The following is a 20,596-nucleotide window of genomic DNA, read 5'->3' on the forward strand; positions in this document are numbered from 1 at the left end:
GTTTTGGGTTGATTTTTTTTTTAAGCAAAAGTCACATAACACCTTTTCCTCCTGATCTTTGGCAGGAGGAAAAACTTAACAACTTCAGTACAGTTGACCAACACAGTTGTCCTACATGTACAGGAAAGATCTGCCCTAACTGCAGGCTGGGGGGGTTTACAAACCCTCCTGAGTTGCTTTAAACTCTTATGCAGAATGAGTGAGAAAAACCTTCACAAAGACGTTGCTGGACTCACACAATTAGGGCAGGAGCCAGACATCGTGCTTGATCTACAGCACTTTAACAGCCTCTGACTCATCATCAGAGGGAAGGTTTCAAACATGTTTAGGCACAACTACCTCCTCCTCTTGCAGGACCTTACTGCTGCCTGCTGCAGCATTTTTGGCCCTTTTCCCCAGAGTAGCAAAATGCTTAACACGGACACTGTCTGGACATCAGGATCTCAGTGTTCTGGCACAACCCACAGTTTCCAGAGCGGTGTGAGTCTGACGCGCTCCTGTATTTGAGATTATGCAGTATGAGCTGGAGTCAGCAAAATCATGTTCCATTTAAAAAAAAAAAAAAAAAAAGAAAGAGCAGACTACTAGATGAAAAGCAGGAATATGTGTACCATATAAACTCCACACTTTCCAAAACCTTCAGTAGACTAACTGCATTGCAGTGCATGGCAGGGGGGGAATAGTATTAAATAAATAAAATATAGCAGGCACTGCATGACTGTGGAGTTTAGCACGCATCAAAGAGAAAGCAGAAGACACAAAGCACTGTGACATTAACTGCCACCTAGGTGCAGTCCTTGCTGTGTGCTTCTCTGTGCAGAGACCTACCATTACTGACTGCATTATAGAATGTCTCTGACAGCAAGCTGAACTGAGCCAGGTTCCCAATACCTTTACATTCATGCACTTCATATTCCACGTATGATGGCTGTGTCTGTGGAGTGTAGTCCTTGACATCAACCAGCTCTCAGCCTGCAGTGGGAATAAATGACTTTGCCACTGCAGAGAAGAGATAGTGTGTAGGAAAAAAAGAACATGTAAAATCTTATCATCATTGCACTTTGACCAGGGCTGCCAAAGAAAAACCTGTGCGCAAGGCCACCATGGAGAATAGCCAGGCAGCATACCTGCTGTGCAGAACCTTCCCCCGTCCCTCCAACACTACACCCTTCAGATCCCACTCAGGCATGAGAGAGCTGGTCATCACTGGGAAAACAGGATGCTGCCTCATCTGCAAGGCTGCAAAACATAGGCCAGTAATTCCAGGAACGTACGAACTCTTATCGAAAGAACTTGCTACCTGAGAAACCACCTCAAATTAGGATTACGCAGCTACTAACACTACATATGGTACTAGCTGCTAACAAAAGATAATCTCTGAAAGATAATCCATCCCCCTTCTATTTTCTGGGAAATGCCAGTAAGCTTAGGTAGCACCGAGCAGCACACAAGGCAATTTTTTTCTTCCCAGATACGCAAACGGGATTAAAAAGCCACATCATCCCTTTTCCTTATTACTCTCCACTGCTAGCAGTGGGCACCCTCGGTCTTTCCTGCCCTCCTCCCCTCTCACCAGCCACCAAAACCTTCCAAATGGACATTTACCCACCTGTTTCACTTTCTCCTCCCTGGCAAATGTATTATTTTGCTGAGTTTCTAGCACTTCGACACCATAAATGGCTTTGAAATTGGCTTCTCTCTCTTGTGCACCTGCATCATCAATGTCGTCAGCAAGAGAGATGTGCACGGCTTGAGGAACATGTTTGTGGCAGAAAGCGGCTGCAGAGCCTTAGGGAGAGCACACACACTGGATACTGATGTGATGCTTGCAAGCATCTTAAAAGGGACTTCAGAAAAGCAGGGTATTTCTGTCTTCAGATCACTGGGCTTTGGAGCTCTGAATTTTCCCGTTTCTCACAGGGAGATACCCAATTTCAGAGCAGCATTTGCATCTGACACAGTCCCATCACTTTGTTCCATGTTTTTATATTGCATCTTACTGCACCACATCAGCAGAAAACCCCAAACCTCCTGCAACTCTTTAGCCTACACCAAAATGCCACTGAAACTCTGCAATTTCCTTGTTTTCTTTCTCCTTTGTACAAATGCTGCGTGACATGCAAGACTGAATCAAGTCTCGCAGCGTTCAGTTTTCTGATCCCAAGGTAAGCTTCCTCGCAGAGGATCAGAGATCACTCGGGTGCCACCGAAACCACCGCCCACCTCATGTTCAGGACGGGCCGATGCAAATAAGTCACTCACAACAACCCCGTTGTCCTTGATGGATCTTGCCCCTGGTCACACAGCCTAATCTAGTATTCCCATCTTAAATACTACAGTAAAGAGCACCAGAGACCAGGCTACAGTAAACAGCTGTGATGCAATGGCTTCTGAATGAAGACAGGGGAATGAAGGGCATACTTTTACTAGCATTGTTTTCTGATACTTTTTTTCTAATTTTGAGACAATCACTATACTGGGAAAAAAAGACAAGCAGATGTGTCAAGATGAACATGTGACATAGCAAGAGCTAGGGCAGATGATACAGGCTGCGACACTTGCAACATACTGTTTCAGCTTTTTTTTGTGGATATTAGCAGCAGTTTTATAATCCTCTAATACATTATGTGCACTATGATGCACTCAACACGCTAATTACATTGTAAGAAATAAATGTAAGGACAAAACTGTGCAAGAAAGGAAAGAGAAATTTAAAACAACACCTAGGTCCCCATCGCTCCTTCAGGCTCATGTAGGTCTTCTGACACCCAGAGTCCTCATAACATCCATAATGCAGAATTGGGCCCCATGACAGCAGCTTAACAAGGCACTTAGCATGTGTCAACTCCCAGAGTTAGGTTTTCACACCCAATGCATCATGCGAGGAGGATAATTACACTCCTGGGAAAGACTACCAGTCTTGTCCTGTCTTCATAAGAGATCTCCTAAAAACACATTTTTCTGCAGCTAGGAACCTGAACGAGAGACTCATTTCGGTGCAGCTCTATATTATGACAGCTATAGACAAGAAGTTGTAATTTGGTGAAACTAGTGGTCACCGTGACCTGGAAGTCCTGTATGGCAAAGAATTAGTCATAAGGTCAGCCCTGGAATAATGCAGAGAAGCAGTTCACCAGGACAAAAACCGAGGATCCCTTCTGGCCAGCAGTTCAAGCATTCCTGAGAAGCAACATACTCCAGCAATTGTATTTAGCTGAGACCTAAGTACACAATAACAAGCTGACCTGTTTATTCAGCTGTTTTTGACACCCCTCTATCTTCAGACCTAATATTAGTTTGAATAGGATAGCATCCAAGTCTAGAGGGGAAAATTTAGAGCTGGTCCTGACTTAGCTAAAGCAAGACAGAAAATAACTACCTAGTTTCCACTCAAATTTCACCAGCAGGCCATTAATTGGCTTGAGTTCTGTCTCCTTAAAAAAAACCAAACCTGTTTTGGCAATGCAGGAGGCATCTACAGGTATACAAATCATGTATGCATGTGGCTAGATGAGGGCAGAGCAGCTCAAATCCAGGCTGGCATCTCAGCATGTTGCCAAGAGCCTCTTCTGGTTGGACAATGTGCTGTGCTGACACCGATCTGCAGCTCCCAGATTTAAAGTGATTCATGTTAAGCCATGCACAGCACAGATGGTGATCAGCTGCCGCTGCTGCAGACACACCTTATGGGAGGAACCTGCTTCAGTGTCCCCCAGAAAGAGTGAGGTATTTTCCTAATGCAAAGGCAGTGAAAGCTTAAAAAAACCTAAGTACTCTATCTGTTCCAGTTCTAAAAACATCACCAGCGTTTCATAAAAAAATAAAAAACTTTCTGTCAACATCTTGTCTGGTTTTCGTCTACTCATTTCCAAAGTGAGATCAATGCCTTTCTGCTGCAACAGCACAGTTACCTCTAGCAAACTGAGATCTCAGAAACAGAAAACAAGGCCAAGATTTTTCAAGTGACTTCTGATAACAGATGGCCCGAGACAGTCAAACTCGTGCGGAAAAATGAGGGAGCCAGTGGACTTCATGTGCTCATGAAGACGTCTTAAGAAAAAAAAAAAAAAAAAAAAAAGACACCCCTCCACCCCCCCCCCCCCCCAAAAGTAGTAGGGGAGAATACTTAACTACAAAATATAAATATTATGGAAATAAAAGGCTGTAAGTGTGACAAAATTTCTAAGAAGCTGCTCCTGAATTTGCAGTGAGGTTGTTCAGACTATAGACTGGGCAGTTTTATCAATCACCGCATGAAGAGCAAGGTGATGTCTCTGCAGAGCCCCACACAGGCAGACACAGCTGCATTTCACGTTACCTTTCAAATACAAAAGAAGAACAAATCTTGGCAATAAACATCAACCTAACCATGAGAGGGGGCACCAGGAACTGAAAAATGCCAAGATACATTTTCGGTCCCACTATGTTCACCAGAAAGCTCTAACTGGTACCAGCTTCTCTTCTTGGCAACACAGATCCATTAACACACCACTTAGACCCTGCATCTGTTCCATACGGAGTATAAAGTCCAGTCTCTCTATCAGGATGCTCAAAGCCCTGCAGGGGAGAGGCTCTGACTATCTTAAAAACCTGTTCATGGACTCCCACAACTGGTACCCATGCATTCCACAGGAAGAGTAAAACCACCAGCCAAAAACTTGTGGGCTGCCTTTTATCCATCAAAGCAAGAAACATGCTCCTCCAAAACTCATGTGCCATCAAAGCCCACAATGCTTTCAAAGCCCTGAGGCTTTAAAAGGCAAAACTTAATTCCACAACTTAGGTTCCCGTCAATATATTATTGACTCGTATACAGACACAAAAGGAAAAAGAAAATATACAAAGAAAAAAAAGCTGTCATTGGCCTAATTGTATGATAATTATTTATTGTTTCACCTCAAAATAACAGAAAACGGGAACTTCTGTGTTCTGTGAAAATACCTCAGGTTTTCAGCTAAAGAAAGCAAAGAAACAGCCAAGACAATTACAGTTATGTCTGCTGTGTAACCACCAAAGAAAGGGTCTGAAGTCCAGGAACTACCACGCCAAAGAACTGCTGAGCTCTTCGAATAATATTTTCGCTATGCAGTACAGCACAGGGCTATTAAATTGTCACAGGGAATCAAAGCTTCCTCTCTCAGATCATAAATTAGGTGGTCAAATACAAATGACAGACATAGGCCCTTTTAACAATAACCAATGTGATTTTTTCCTGATCTCATAGTTTTAAGGCATGATTTGCAGAGATTTAAGGCTATAAATTTCTTTAATGTCATCATTTAAATTCTATATAAACCCCACTCCTGTATCAGCACTATTTTTAATCATTACCATGGTGACAAAACCGTAAAGGTGCTTTACACAAGGAGGGCTTTACCACACTTTCAAGAACAATTTCTCTCAACTTAATTTTTTGCAGTTTCAAAGCACAGAAAAACAACTCCCTCTGAACTTTCATCGTTAGATACAAAAACTGATACTCACCCACAGCTATTGTATAAAAAATAATCAGTACTAACGGACAAGGAATTCATAACCTGGACACAGTAAAGACTAGCGAGCGTATCATCATTCAGGTCAAGTATGACTTTATATGACAGTCGATCCCTTTGCAATTAATAGAGCTGCTTGTGCATGGAATTATCTATTTCCTGAAGACACAGATACAACAATCCCTAGGAGAACCAGGGAAGTATTAATCCAAAATTAAAGTTTTTGAATGAAGGCCAACATTGCTTGTTTTAGCATTCAATGCAAAATGTTTGCAAATCCCAAATGACAGCATTGTTCCAGTTTCCCAATTCATGTGAATCAAAACACGGAGTCCATGTAGAAAATGAATTTTAAAACAAAGGTGATGTGATTGTCAACTGCAAGTCAGGGGTGCGTACACATGCTGGGCTGCATGAGCACACGCACAGACAGCAGGATGAGGGAAGGGACTGCTCCCCTCTCCTCAGCGCTTGTGAGACCACACGTGAATACCGTGCCTGGTTTGGGGCTTCGCACTCGGCTGTACAGGCTCTTAGCAATGTCGTACAACTTCAAAGTACACCCCGCATTTAGTGAGGAAAAGGGCGGCGTGGGTGGGGAGAGGACCAGATGATGTTCAAAGGTCCCTTCCAACCTAAACCATTCTACACATTTGCACTGTCCATGCTAACAGATGGGTTAAACCCCTAAACAAGCAGTACTATTCATTAGGGGACAGCTGAGGACTGGTTAATAGCATCAGAAGCAAGGACAAAGTATAGGCAAGCCTTTCCCGAAGATCCAGGGCAGAGGCGCACAAAGCTCAGCTTGAGTCATGCTTCGTGCTTTACCGCAGACCTAGGTCTGTTTTTTCCATAATGTGACAGTTCAGGACATTCCCCCAAAGGCTGTCAACTGACATGTTTCACTGCTGCATCATTCAGCTAGCTAGAAAACACAAGCAACCCACATCCCGCAATGAGAGCGGTGTTCCAAGTTTACTATCAAGCATGTAAAACAATGCAACATGCCCTGTATAACCTTTAGGCGTGTTCCCCCCAACAAATGTAAACCTATACCAGTACTCCATATCAAAACAGAAGACCTAAAGACCCCTGGAGAGGACCTCATGGACATCTTTTTTAATTCAAGTGCAACATGGTACAACATTAGTCAAGTGGTTTTTTTAATGACTAATATTTTAAGCATGTGGTGCAGTAGGGCTCAACGCTTTCTACAGAGGATGGTACCTCTATGTGCTAGGCGCTCTACAAATACACAGAAAGTCCTTAGCCCAAAGACAGCAAGATAGAAACAAGTAACAAAGTAGATGGATACTGTCTGGGCAAATGCCAAGCGTACACATTTGCTAATTTGTGTGTGTCCCAAAATTACTAGTCACAAGCCAAGCTTAGCTGTATTCAACCCCTACAGAAGTGGTTGGTTACCACTGTATCTAGCCTAGATCCAGAAAGGGCAATGAACTGCATGTGTTATTCTCTTTTGTATATTCACAGCAAGTGTTGTTATCTTTATTGATACACTGTTATGACTTATCAGCTTCCAAATACCAAAGATTACATATCATGGTTTCAATCCAACCTCCCTGGTTGAAAGGAACATCTCTTACACAATGGATTAATGATTTGTTTATGTTTGAGGATCTGGACAGTTGTTAACATGTTCTGTTTATTCTCTGGACAAAGATAGTTTGGCTTAGCTATAACCCAAAGGAAATCAGGATTTCTAAAAATAGGCTGAGGTGGCCAATAATCCTTTAGGAGTTGTGATACACACTGATATCCAGATTAAATGAGGAATTATGAGTAACCCTTAGTGGGAGGGTTTGAAATGGAAAACCCAAAGAGAAAATGACTACGTAAGGAACAGTCCGTCCCTACATCCCTGCTTTCTTCAATGAGCACAGTATTCAAGGAGAAACTCACATCTAAAAAGCTGCGTAAGCATCTTGACAGCTAGTTAGTTGGATGACACATAAAACCTCTTGGAGCTGGATCTAAAACACAGATAATTATGTGTTTGGTTTTCTTTTATTTCTGTTTATCTATAGCATCTCTTTTATTATTCTCTGGGCTGCAGAAAGAAATTATTCTTGATTTTTATTTCAATGTTTGTCTCTAGAACAAAAATTATTTCCAGGGTGCTGGCTGGCAAATTGAATTCCCACAGCGTGTTAATCCTTAAAACTGCACCACATAAAAGCTCTCTCACAGACCTTAGTACCTTCATACAAGACCAAAGGATAACCAGTATGTGGCTGAACCTAAGAGCTTCCCCAAATATTTAACAACACAGCTATTCACTGGACCTATCCATTTTCCAGATAGGTCAGATTACATGCAGCATCTGACTCCCGAGGCTTGAAGCACAGGAATAGGAGACAGAAGGACATTGACAGAATATGAATCTGCTCTCACAACTGTAATTTAAGTATTCCTGTTTAAAGATCAAGGGGGGCAATCCTCACTGCTGGAAACTCTCAGAATATCAGTCTGCCATCTCTAAAATAGGTTTGGGCAGGGCAGGGCAGGGGAAGTGAAGGTCTCCTGCTCCACCTACATCTAGTGCCTAGTACGCTGGGGCTCTAGGTTCAGCTGGACCCCCCTAAATGCTTCCACCACACAAGTACGAACAATAGCGAGTTCATCTCTGTTGAATGTTTTCCCCCGAATAACTGCTTCAGCTATCTGCACCAGTTTGCATCTGTGTTCTACATGCCCGCAGAAATGTTTTGACCTATTATTTGTAAGACCACTGGACGAATATATCATTCATCAGCACAACCACCCAATTATAATACAGCTGCGGCGATCTCTCTGCCAACTGGTGCTTTGTGTAAATGACCCATTCCAGAAGAATAGGCTTCCTGTTTTTTTGTGGGTTCCCTCACTACCTGCTTAATCATCAAACCATACAAATTATGGAGTGAGATGAACCTTGGCACCTGGCTCTTAAAGTCATAGGCTATGGTGCAAGTAAAGTGATAAACTTCACTGAGATAGACTACATAACTGCACTCCTCCACTCTCCCTTCTAGATACAGCACTTCTCTTGCCTCTTAGTTCTGTTGTGATTTCACTTAAACCTGCCAAATATCAACCAAAATAAAGAGCAGAAAGTTACCAGGTGCTCTTCCTCTGAACTATTAAGCAACAAAACCCATCAAAACTATCTCCATTTTAGCAAAGAGAAATTTATTAGCGTAAAGTACCTGGGCAGTGACTAAACGACTGTTCTTATGGGAAAAAGCTACTTGCTATTCTTGGTAAAGGGAAGGTCTTTCAAATCAAGATAATGTTTCACTTGTTTTGCAGAAACGAACTTAACGGGGGTGGGGAGGGAAGCAAGGAAGCAAAAATAAATCCTACTTTGCAACAAGTTAAATTACTCAGAGTTTCCCAAAATGAGAGGCTTGGTCAGAAGCATTGGAGAGTTTAAGGAATACTCCTTTAAAAACAACTTCTACAGAGCAAAGCTCCCTCTCCATGAAGGAAAGGCATGTAAGCAAGCCAGGTCATTCTGTCTAGGCTTCCTGCCCCCCACCCCACCCCCCATAATTTAATTGATGGGGTGGGTGGTGGGGGGGTCAGGTTGCACCTTTACCACTCAGAGTTGCACCTACAATCCTGATTTTCCCCTCAGTGCAGGAGTGAAGTGGGCACATGCCACCAGCACATTAGTACCACAGTCATCCTGGTTGGGTGTGAGGTAGGAAAAGAAATTCCATTTATTTCCATCCATGCTTTCTCTGACCATCCTTGCCTGCCAGAGCAGGAGGGAAAGTAACGGCCACATGGAGATACTATCTCTGCATGCTTTAAGCCCTTCGTTATTCTCAGGAGTCGCAAAGAAAGCAAGACTGGCTAGGCATTGTGTTAACGATACTGTCAAGAGGCCAAAATGAAGTGCCACACCACAGCGCAGCCTTCTGCTATCAGCACTACTGTCCCGTGCTCATTTAGGCTATCAGGGTAACAGGTTGGAGAATATGCCAGTGGTCTGGAAAAGGAGATCTCAACACTTGGCTCTTACTGATAAGAACCTGGATCCGCTCAGAATATGATTCTGCCAGACGCTGATGTCTATACAAAGCACACCAATACTGTAGTTTTGCCACACAACTATTTTGCAGCTATCAAACACACCTACAACAAAACCAGTCTGGTGGGAGGGACTTCCTTATATTTTCACATGTGGTTGCTGTCAGCAGACTGAAATCTTGATAAGCTACACAGCCAACCTGGCCGACTTCACTGAAACCCTGCCGAAGACAAGTCCTGAGCTGAAAAGCTACTGCTTGTGTTTCCCACCACAAGACAAGAGAGGACAACCACATTCAGCATCTGGCCAAAACTTGTTTCCAGCTGCATCAAAGATCCATACAGATTCCATCCAAAGGTCAGCAGCTACAGTTTTTGATGAGGAATGTGCTGCTTTTGAGAGACAATGTTGTCACTGTGATCTACTTCCCCTACTCAGGGCAATCGGTCCCTTGTTCCCACTGAAAATGAGAAAGGGCTCGAGACCTCTGAAACGGAAACTGCCTTTAAATCCAAATCATCCTAAAGCATAAACACAGACTGATGCATAACAGACTGATGCTACTTACAATAAGCAACTCTAAAAGACACTCTTTCTCCCTAGTTTCTCAGAAAAAGAAAAAAACAAACAAAAAACCCAAGTATCCCAAGAGTCCAAAGCATATGATTAGACTGTAGTCATTCTGTAACATACTACACCTCATAGCACAAAACCAAAACCATCCAATCTCTATACTGTTTAAATGTGAATTTACTGGCTATCTACTTTTGGAAGCCAATCACACATTGATAAAGCTGGGCTATGTAACAAGTTAATTTGTCCACTTCATTCACGATATGAACAAAGTGAAACTGCATACATGTTCTGATTTAGGGTTTCTGTAAGAAAAAGACTTTATCCATTCAGGGCCCTTAAAATGAAGCAATGGGGAATGCTAAAAAGTATTCTTAGAGGCAGACAAGGAAGACAGTGAAGTGCAGAACTTACCTTCCACTGCAAAGAATGGAACCACTGATCCCTCAGGTAGCTGTTTGCAGCCTGCAATAAAAAAAAGTAAACCAGAATCATTACTTTCTACCAATGTTTCAAATCACCCAGCCAAAACTAAGCAAATCACCCATGTGTGCCCTAAAACCAATAAGGCTGCACTCACCATATTTTTCTGAACTTTATGACCCTGGCTAACTTCACCCCCAGCCTCATCAGAGTGAGGAAAACTCTTTGCTCAGAGCTACAACTTCACATTATAACCAGTTTATTTTCACAGAAAGCAGTGACATGAAGACCTTGCTGCAAATGTAAAATAACTGAACTAAAACCTTACAAAATATTAACCTCCTATGAAACGGTGTCCAACCAAAAAGACTGTGAAAAATCCTCCCTGATTTCAATCAGGTTTTGGTCAGATCTTTAATGTCTGTAGGATATTTGCCTTTGCTATTAATTATCAGGAGCAGAGTAGGAAGATGGGTTGACATTTTACTAGGAGGGGTGGGTTTTTTCCATACTCTAGTTTCCCTTCTTGTCTTGCTCCTCAGCTGTCCCAAAAGCAATTCAAATAACGTCTTAGCTCTTTCAGTAATATTAAAACAGAGTGAAAAGCATAACACACACAGACATGCAGATACATGCACAGACTGTTTGCAGCAACGGCATAAATGTTGCAATTATCACTCCCAGCAATCACCCATTTTTGTCCGTATTAAGCACAGCTGCCAGAAATTCTCAGTGTGAAGCCAGGTTCGTAGCCAATGAAGGAATAGTTCAACACTCCTAAAGGTCAAAAGGCTCGGTATCAAAAAATACAAAAGCATCTACAGTGACGTAAATATGCATGCCTTAACAAGGTGACATAAGTTTGAAATATTTGAGTGGGTAGAGATGCCCTTTGGCTTTTCCAACTCTATCTCATCGCTGCCAATGGGCAATTTTTACTTAGGATTCAAAACGCTTTACACAATCAGTGAAAATTACAGGATAGCCTATAAATCCATGTTAAAAAAAAAAAAGTTAGGTTCTTCACCAGCTAAAAATCACATACTTCTTGCAAATTAAAGCATCATTCAACAAGGTAAGTATTGAAAATCCACACCACAGAATGAATTTCATTTCCTGACACTGGTTCAGTTCACTGATAATGACAAGAATACTAGAAGTAAAAATGTTGTATGGTTACCAAAACCGTGTTTAACCTCAAGGTCAGATACTGATGTCTTGGTGACATAAATTTGGACTGATTTCTCTGAATTAAATGGAGTAATGCTTTTAAATCTATGCATTACATTTTATTTATTTATTTAGTTAGTTAGTTAGTTAGTTAGTTGTTTTTTAATTAATAAGAATCAATTGCTCCTAGATCTCTAGGCAATAAAGCAGAATAAATCTATCATAAATAAATTTGGCTGACCACAGAGTTTATCAAAAACAAACTTTCCATTGCATGAAGAACGCTGACATATCAGAATATGAATTTGCTACAAATGGAAACAAAAAGCATAACTTCCTTTTTTTTTTCTTTTTCTTTTTTTTCTTTGTATGCAATGAAAAATTGTAAATACATTTAGAGTACAGATCTTCAGGATATTTTAGTTTGCCAATATGTAATGATTTTCTTTCTGTTATTTACACAGTATTTTATATATATATATATATGTGTGCAATATAACATACGATAAGATAGACCTTTTACCTATATAAGTTACAGAATTGAATTTCAATTCATTATATTTTATACTATATTTTATTATGATAAAAAGGTCAAAAATAATTTGCCACAAAAAGCCTGAAGACCATTTTCAATATAATTAAAAAGGCATGAAAGTAAATATGCTTGGATAGTTCTTATCTTTGTCCAGACAAAATGCTTTTAAAGCCCACCACATTTCTTTGAAAGATTCAATTTCAAATTGAACCCTTTTTTTTTTTTCTTTTTTTTTTAAGGAGAAAACCGTTTCATGGAGGGGAACAAAAAACCCTTCATTTCAAATGCTAGCATCAAAGCCCTTTAATGAATAAGTAAAACTGAAAGTTTTTGTAGGCTTGAGCATGTATATTAAGCAATAGCACCAATAATATTGCAAGTTTCACATCCATTCCTTCCTTAAAAAAACATATGCAGATTGAGTACATAGGAGCTATGCAAACTAAGCTACTGTCATTTAAATTAATAAATTCCAAAATATTCTAGGGGGATGAAGTACTTCTCTCGAACAGGCAAAACGTCAATCTGATTTAGTCCCTGGTCTGACCATTACATGACTTGAACCAAAAATGCACTGAAATCTAAAGTAAGAGCAAATGCTAAAGCCCTAAATGGGAATTGTTGAGAACTGTTAATTAATCTCCTGCTTTTGGGAAGTCAGTAGCTAGAGATTGTAAAACCATTACAAATAATTAGAAAATACTATGGGTAGATAGATTGTGCAGCTGACTCGAGCCTTACATAAACTGGATGACAGAAACTATTAACGAGGACAACAGCATCAGGCAGAGGTAGACACAAGCAGACTGCAAATACTGGAGGAGAAAACAAACAAAGAATGCTATAAAAGGCAAAACCAAAACCAGCAGTGGAAGGACTTGTTTAACTTGACAGCAGCAATATATAAAAAGTAAAATTAGCAAGGTGACCAGGTTCCAAGTGTGGGGCCAAGCACTGTCTACACATAGTGTTAGCTATTGTAGAGCAGAAGCGATCAAGAAAATTTGCATCTGGATCTAGGTTAGGAGTTTGAACCACTCTGAAACTAGAAACCCTCAGAGCTCGGGCTAGCGTTCAAGACCACTTCCAAGGAAAACGAAGACAGAGGAGAAAAAGTGAACAAAAAAGTAGAAAAGCAAACCTTTATGGAATCCCCACACTTCTATTAATGATCAGGACTCGACAGTAAGAGGTACTTGGAAAGTCAATGGTCATTTCACCAGTGCTCTTTCCACAGTGTTCAACACAGATAGACTGAATGCATTTAACCCACCACCGTTATCTGGATGGAGCTGTCTGACACCAGCGCTCCCCAATTCTCCCAGACTAATCCTTCCAGTGCACCCTTCCGCCTGCCTGACTCCAGCAAGCTGCAAAACCACAGCAATGTGCAGGAAACGCTGGATCTTTTGCGGAGGACAACGAAGAGCTCGCTCTTGCACAGCATCCCTTGCTCCTCCCTCCTCTTTTTCAGGCTTACACTGAGAAAGGGACTACACGGAATATTTCTTTCTTATCAAAAGAACCGTGAGCTTCATCGCATGCCTGGATGATGGAAGAGCCATCAGGCTCTTGTCAGTGCTCATCCAGACAGCCATCCAGCCGATGGCCACCTCTGCGCACACTGACTTACTCAAGCGTGCAGGTTATAGTGCATAAGATTTTTGAAGTTTGGAGCAATGAGCACCAAAGTGTAAAGCAGCGGAGGGAACTACAATTCATTTATAGGGGCTGCACACATGTACATGCCTGGAGCCCAGCACTTCTGCACTGAAGTCACCACTTCCCGGGAACTGACACCTACTGTTTTTTTTACTCCAGCTGAGGGCATAACCTACTATATTTATTCAGCTCTAGGGTATAATAAAGAGGAGAAAATGAGACACAAAAGAGTTTAAAACAGGCTTTCCTTAGGCATTCTGACCACACAGGGGAAGTTTTTCTTACTCATAGCTTTGCCCACACAGTGGGTCCTGTTCTACACCATTAATGTTACAGCTACCTTTCCAACTTAAAAAAATAAAGATTCAACCTGGAAAAGTTGTGCCTGCTGCTGCCAGAAATAGTCACTGAGACAGGAATGATGTATAATGGAGATTTTATAACCTATCTATGTAAAATAATAGTTTGGGCCCCCTGTGTGTTTGGTACTTTTAGGTCCCAATACTGCGAAGAATTTTGTTCTCAAATGCAATGGCTTTAGCAGGGTTCTGGGTGGCACACGGTCCAACTGATTGGAGCTTCTTGCACAATGAAGGCCTCCCGCTGTTTTTGCACAACTGCAACGTAGTAGAAAAGTACTTTAGAAAACAGGAAAATGTGGCAGTAAAACTCTTAGAAGGTGTAAAAAAGATTCCAAGTACTTGTAGCTTATTTATTACTATTCCAATGAGGAGGAAGAATATCTACTTTAAGAATGCCTACTGCAGGTAGTACTTTTTTTTTGAGATGAGTTGATCCTGCAACTGTGTTCTGAAGGATTTTATATTCTAATTTTTGGGGTGTAAATGGTCAGTCAGAGAGGAAAAGCTACCTGGGATCAGCTGCAGCACCAACTTGACTCATAGGATTAACTTCATCAGCTTCAAAAAGACAGCTCACAGGAGGAAAACTGTGCAAGAGATTAAATACCCGCATATGCAGAGCTTTAGTCAACATGAGTAACTTTACATCTCTGCTCAAAAAGGGAAGTATTTTTCTCTGCACCCAAAGTACTTCATTTCTTAGCCAACAAGTAGGAATACACTTTTGCATTAAAAAGCAGTGAACTTTTTAGAAGCAGATTTTCTTTTTGCTCACAAAAATAGGAAACTGAACACTTATTTCATGCCAGCATTACATCCCCTGCAGTAATTTCCACTCAGGCAAGGAGGAGACAAAATAGGAACCTGCCTGCTGCTGAGAAACAGAACTCCTGAAACTCTGCAAGAAACTGACCACTCCAGAAATGATGGCGAAGACCTTTAGCTAATATCAATACTCACAGCTCCACTGATACCAATATGTCTACAGCAACAAGCATCAGCAGAAAATTTGTCATTTCCACCACAGCACACATGCCATGCTACCAAGTTCTTTCAACCCTAAGTTAGCACTACGGCATCTCTTCTTACTGGCATGTGCGTTAACTCAGAAGAATACAAGAACAGGCTTGTCCACGTAGCAAAAAGTTCCCAGATTTTTCCTTACAACTGCATCCTTCACACATACCCTCCTAAGGGATTTTGCCATCTGAAAAGATGTGGCAATAAGTGGGACTTGACAATCCGGATTCTGTTTTTAACTCTTCCTGGTTTTATTCTGTTTCTCTTTCCCTTGCTTGTTCTCTGGTCAGGACAAGGTTTTGTTATGCCTTCCTCTAGCTGATATTCATTACCGGGACTCGTAGAATATTGCAGGTTTCTCTGCACCAATCTCTTATCAGCCACAGGAACAGCAGAGGAGAGAGGCTCAGGGCTGCAGGAAGTCGAACCCCCACGGCACGCACGCTGCTGCCTCACGCAGACTGTACAAAAACTTTATATTGCTGATGCAAATCCCAGCGTTGCACCTCCATGACACGGGCAGGCCTGCAAGTGAAATCTGCCACTCTTCTGGCTTAACTCAAGGTACAGATAGAGTTGCTGGTAATTGCTAGAAATGCCGTTTTCCTCCTGAAAATATTCCCCATCTCTGCTGGATTCTGGTCCTTGCATGAGCTCTCCACACCAGCAACATCAGCTAGACTCACACTTAAAACAAAAGCCAGGTTCTCTTTGGAGACTAAAATAAAATGTTACTAAAATATCCAGTGGAAACATTTACCAGGGGGACTCCCTGGCAAAAACAGCATGCTCAAGCACCGAGCTGAACGTGTGTGTGTGACTGTTGTGCTTGTCAAGGCTTCCTGTTCTGTTTGTTTTTCCTTCCGACTACACTTGATTGCCAAGAAATGAATAAAACAACACTAGCAATAGGGATGGAAGTGGCGGCCTTAGGGCATTTAGGATCCATCTGAAAGAAAGGAAACCACGGGAAAGCAGGCAGTACTGTCGTGACTGAAATACCAAAAACTTTTTCCTGGGACTCTTCCTACAATTGGTGTTAAGCAGCTTGTGAAATCATACTCTAAATTTCTTTTCAATCTTTTTCAAAAGGTTATTCCAGTTATTTCACTATCAATAGCAGCATCCTCTTCATAATCATCCACACAATACCATAACTGCACACAGTGCTTTACAAACGGAAAGCGTAAGAGCAGAAGTTCAGCCCAGCTCAAGGAAGCCCAGCTATTACTGACACTAAAGAGCTCCCACTTCTTCATCTTAGCTCCTATTTCCCAGCCTAAAGAGCTTGTGGCCTACGAGCCAGCTTCAGCAACACCTTCTTTCACACCTGCTATCCCAACTGTAGGAAAGGAAAAAAAAGTCTGTGAGAGTTGACTGCTGCTCATCAGATGGACCAGGGACCACATCATTTGGCAGGAGGAAAGAAAACACAAGCCCCCAGCACGTCTGGAGAACTGACTGCCCGTGACTCCCACGGGGGACGAGGAGAATCCCCGAGCGCTGGGTGGTGAAACATGCCTGCGCTCAGACAGTTGTGCTCATACAACAAACGCTGAGTGGGAAGCACACGCACGAAGATGCCTTTTCAATGCGATCGCAGCCCAGATTAAGCTGTTTGCTGCCTGAGAACCAAATCCTCCTCTGAAACCCAGGTAGACACGTCCTGTTAGCGTGATCTGATTTCTTAAGAGGAGCTGCATCACCTCCGGCGTTGCCTGTCAGATTTCATGTGTTAAAATAGGTTGGGATGGGTCAGTACTGCTATGGGAGGACATCAGGATGATGTAAGGAAAGGTAATGGCACTCTTCCTTCTCTGACTCATTACTGTGCAGTAATAAGCCAGAAATAGACCTTGGTGACAGCAGACAGGGGGGATGAGAACTTGAACATGGACTGGGACTCTCTTGTGACATTTATCATGGCTAACACAGACAAATAAACGAAGGATGCTCTGACACCACATGCTGACATCCTCCCACAAGGATTGCTGGAAATGAATTTCCATCTGAGGGAAATGCCAGTTGTCCAAAATTTGCTTCTGCTTCAAATCAGTGAAGCAGAAGTTGGAATTTTAAATTGTTCTGCAAAATGAAAAATCAGGAAAGCCTCTGATTCAGAACTACTAAAATGCTTCATTTTATGTCAAACCATGTCAATAATATCCCATAGTATTAAAGAATTTACAATACAGCATCTGCAAAAACATACATCAGAATATAAAATTGAAATTAATCAGAAATATGAAATAAATCAGGGGGTAGTCAAAACAGTTCATTTAAACATTTTTATATATACAAACCTGATTTAGATCAAGTTTTTGGAAGAAAAACAAAACAAAACAAAAAACCAGATTTCACCAAAAGTGCATTTCAGAAGAAGCAGTACTGGGAACGTGTTTTGGACTAGTTTGACTTGTTCCACTATCATACACTTCCCGATACCAGAGTTGGACATTATATCAGAGCATGCTGCTGCTCAGACTAGCAGGGAATGATTTTATAAAAGACTGGAAGTCCCAATTTCCCATAAATGTATTGAAGTGCCTCAGAAATCTGGAAATAACTGAAGTATGCAAGGGCTGCTTTCTCAGCATCTCCGTTTCCCAGCACCTCGGTGAACGTGTTTTTTGGATACTTAGACTTTTCATCACCTATACTAGAGAATTTCTGCTGAACTCAACTACTTGATAAATCTGGGGTTTGCATCTTCATTTCTTAAGTGTACTAAACATAACTTTTAGTACTGTTTTGGATTTGTGAATACATATTACAACTGTATAAGGGAAATCTATTTTTGTACTCCCTCTAATCTGGCCACATTTGATGAATTGAGACGCTACCAAGGACCAAGTCATACTAAAAACATTTTTAAAGTTTGTATTTTCAATTATGTTGAAATTCCCATAGAGTTATAATGTAATCTGATCCAGTCTGCTCAGCCAGTCAGCAATAAACATAACAGAAGCCCAGCTCACTCCACTTCTTTATCAGTTCCTGTAAGGTTACATAAAGACACCAATCTTTTCGAAGAAAATACTAAAGCATCCACGCTAAGATGTTACTTTCTCACAAATGTAATTATTTGTTTGTTGGGGTTTTTTAAAGAAACAAAAGGCAGGCTGCTCCAGATTAAAGTCTGCACGCCCTACCAATTTCCTTTAAACTCAGCAGGGAGCTGTGGGTTCAAACTTTATCTTGTTTCCTACTCAGCAAGCCTGTAAAGGCAGCTACCATAAACTATAGAATAAAGACTTAGAAGTGGAATTTGGAAAGGCAGATGTAACTATTCTGGCTGTTGAAACAGATATAAACATAAACGCTAGCACCACTAAGAAAACTTATGGAAAAAACAGACTCAAAATTATCACAAGAAAAAAATCAAAATCATCAAACTTGACAAATTAGTTTCTTCCTAATTAATTCAATTAATGGATTAGGCAAGGAAGATTTCATCAATAATGAGGACCCTAATCTAGCTGTTGGGAAACCATGGCTTGTCTTCCCGCTTTCACCGATGTCACACACAGTAGAGGCTTTTTAAACCACAGAACCAGGACTTAGGTGGACTTGCAGCAGCCTGTCTTAAATTCAGACTCCCTACACTCCCCGGTAATGCCTAAAATCAGTAAGTAATGCTAAGCCACAGAAATTCACTAGGCACTGAGCAAAGGCATTTATGTATGTTCCATGTGCAATGGGACACATGCCTGTGCTTCAAGGACATGTGAAAAGACACACAAATGCCACCTATGCACCAGGAGTTAGATGTTCTCAGGTCATCCCAAACTTATTTAGCTGCACCAATTTCAGATTAAAATGTGGGAATGGCTGCAGCACCCTTTCACAGGGCTGCAAAACCCCAGGATGACACCAGTCAAGTAAATGAAAGAGAGCTCCAGAAATATACTCCACAAAGGATGTGGCCATGAATGTTTCCATGTACACCTCTAACCATTTCAGAGTGAAAGTCTGTTTCCCATGCTGAAAATCATCAAAACCTCATGGTATGTTTACGACGTTCCAAAACCATCCCAAACCCCAAGCACAGGAACCACGTGAAGAGCTGAAGTCAAGTACTGTGTTCTCTAGGCTGCTATTATAATCAGCTCTGTGTACAGACAGACGCATCAGCCTGTCTGAAATGAAGGCAAAGAAGAGCTGGACCTAGCTGGACCTCATATTAGCGCAACCTAGAGTTAGTCATATCGGCTTCCCAACTCAGAGTCAACTTTGCTGTTCCACGTCTCTACAGAAGTCTATAGTATGGAAAACACAGACCAGCTTGGCGCCTAGCCTTGGGTTACTGAATGATACCACTTGGGTTATTTTTCACGTGATCTGCAGGTAGAGACGTTTCAGAAGAGCTTTAACTAAACCCTCCCTGGATACATATGGTGTCACATTCTTTGTGGACCTACAGGGGCTTCAGCAAACAATTCACCACCAAGAAATAATGAAATGCTGGATTGTGCACCATGGTGCAATGTGTACCATGATTCTCTTGGACAAATGATCCAGCAGACATGGTCATCACAGTCATTAGCGTATCATTCAGTATGTTCCCATCTTTTTATCTATCAGACTACATTTTGTGCAAAAGTGGTACAGTTAAAGTAAGTGTGTGTGTGTACACACCCAAATACACAAGCTCTATTGTGATCAATCCTCTGAAGTTTTTCATACTTTTTCAAGAAAAAATATCCTTTTTAACTTTTCATGAGTTATCCACAGTTTAAACTGGTTTTTTTCTTCGCATTTTCTGCAGAAATTGCTCACCCAGTCTGTTCACAGTCCTACCTGCATGAAATGCATATACACAATAGTCATGGCTGTATATTCAACTGAAAAAGCAAATTCCTGAAGGGCAACAGGTAATAAATTGTCTTTGAAACAATGTTGAGAACTATGGTAAGAGTTAAGTTGGAGTCAATTCATTCTTTTTAATTTCTCTGGGGGCCAAGCAGCTGGGTCTTCAATCGCTTTTCTTTTCCTACTCCAAAGTAGTTCCAAAGCTCAGTGCTGTGGAGTGCTTTTCTGTCACTAAAACTTGCAGTGACCTAAGGAATCCTACAGAGCCTCACAAGTGGATGAAGAAATCTGGAATAATGTAAACGCAATGTCTTCTGTTTTAAAATAACATTTAGAAAACTAGCATATGTAGATATCCATACAAATATACTGAAATCTTCCAGTGAAGATTGAATATCTTTTTTTAAAAGATACCTGTCAGTTCCAGTGCAAGTTATGGATTTCCTATATGAACAGAAGGTTGAAATTTTTAACTTTTTTCATGCAGGAATAAGACTATATGTAA

General features: G+C 41.3%; 1 protein-coding gene across 1 annotated transcript in view; it reads right to left on the reverse strand.

Moving 5' to 3' along the window:
* Positions 1–20,596, reverse strand: part of CMIP (c-Maf inducing protein) — a 138,137-nt gene that overhangs the window by 43,911 nt on the left and 73,630 nt on the right. The window contains exon 3 of the mRNA XM_069793377.1: positions 10,522–10,572. Within this exon, the coding sequence (XP_069649478.1) occupies positions 10,522–10,572 (51 nt within the window). The remainder of the gene's footprint in view (positions 1–10,521; positions 10,573–20,596) is intronic.

This window comes from Haliaeetus albicilla, chromosome 10 (genome assembly GCF_947461875.1).
Source record: "Haliaeetus albicilla chromosome 10, bHalAlb1.1, whole genome shotgun sequence".
NCBI lineage: Eukaryota > Metazoa > Chordata > Aves > Accipitriformes > Accipitridae > Haliaeetus > Haliaeetus albicilla.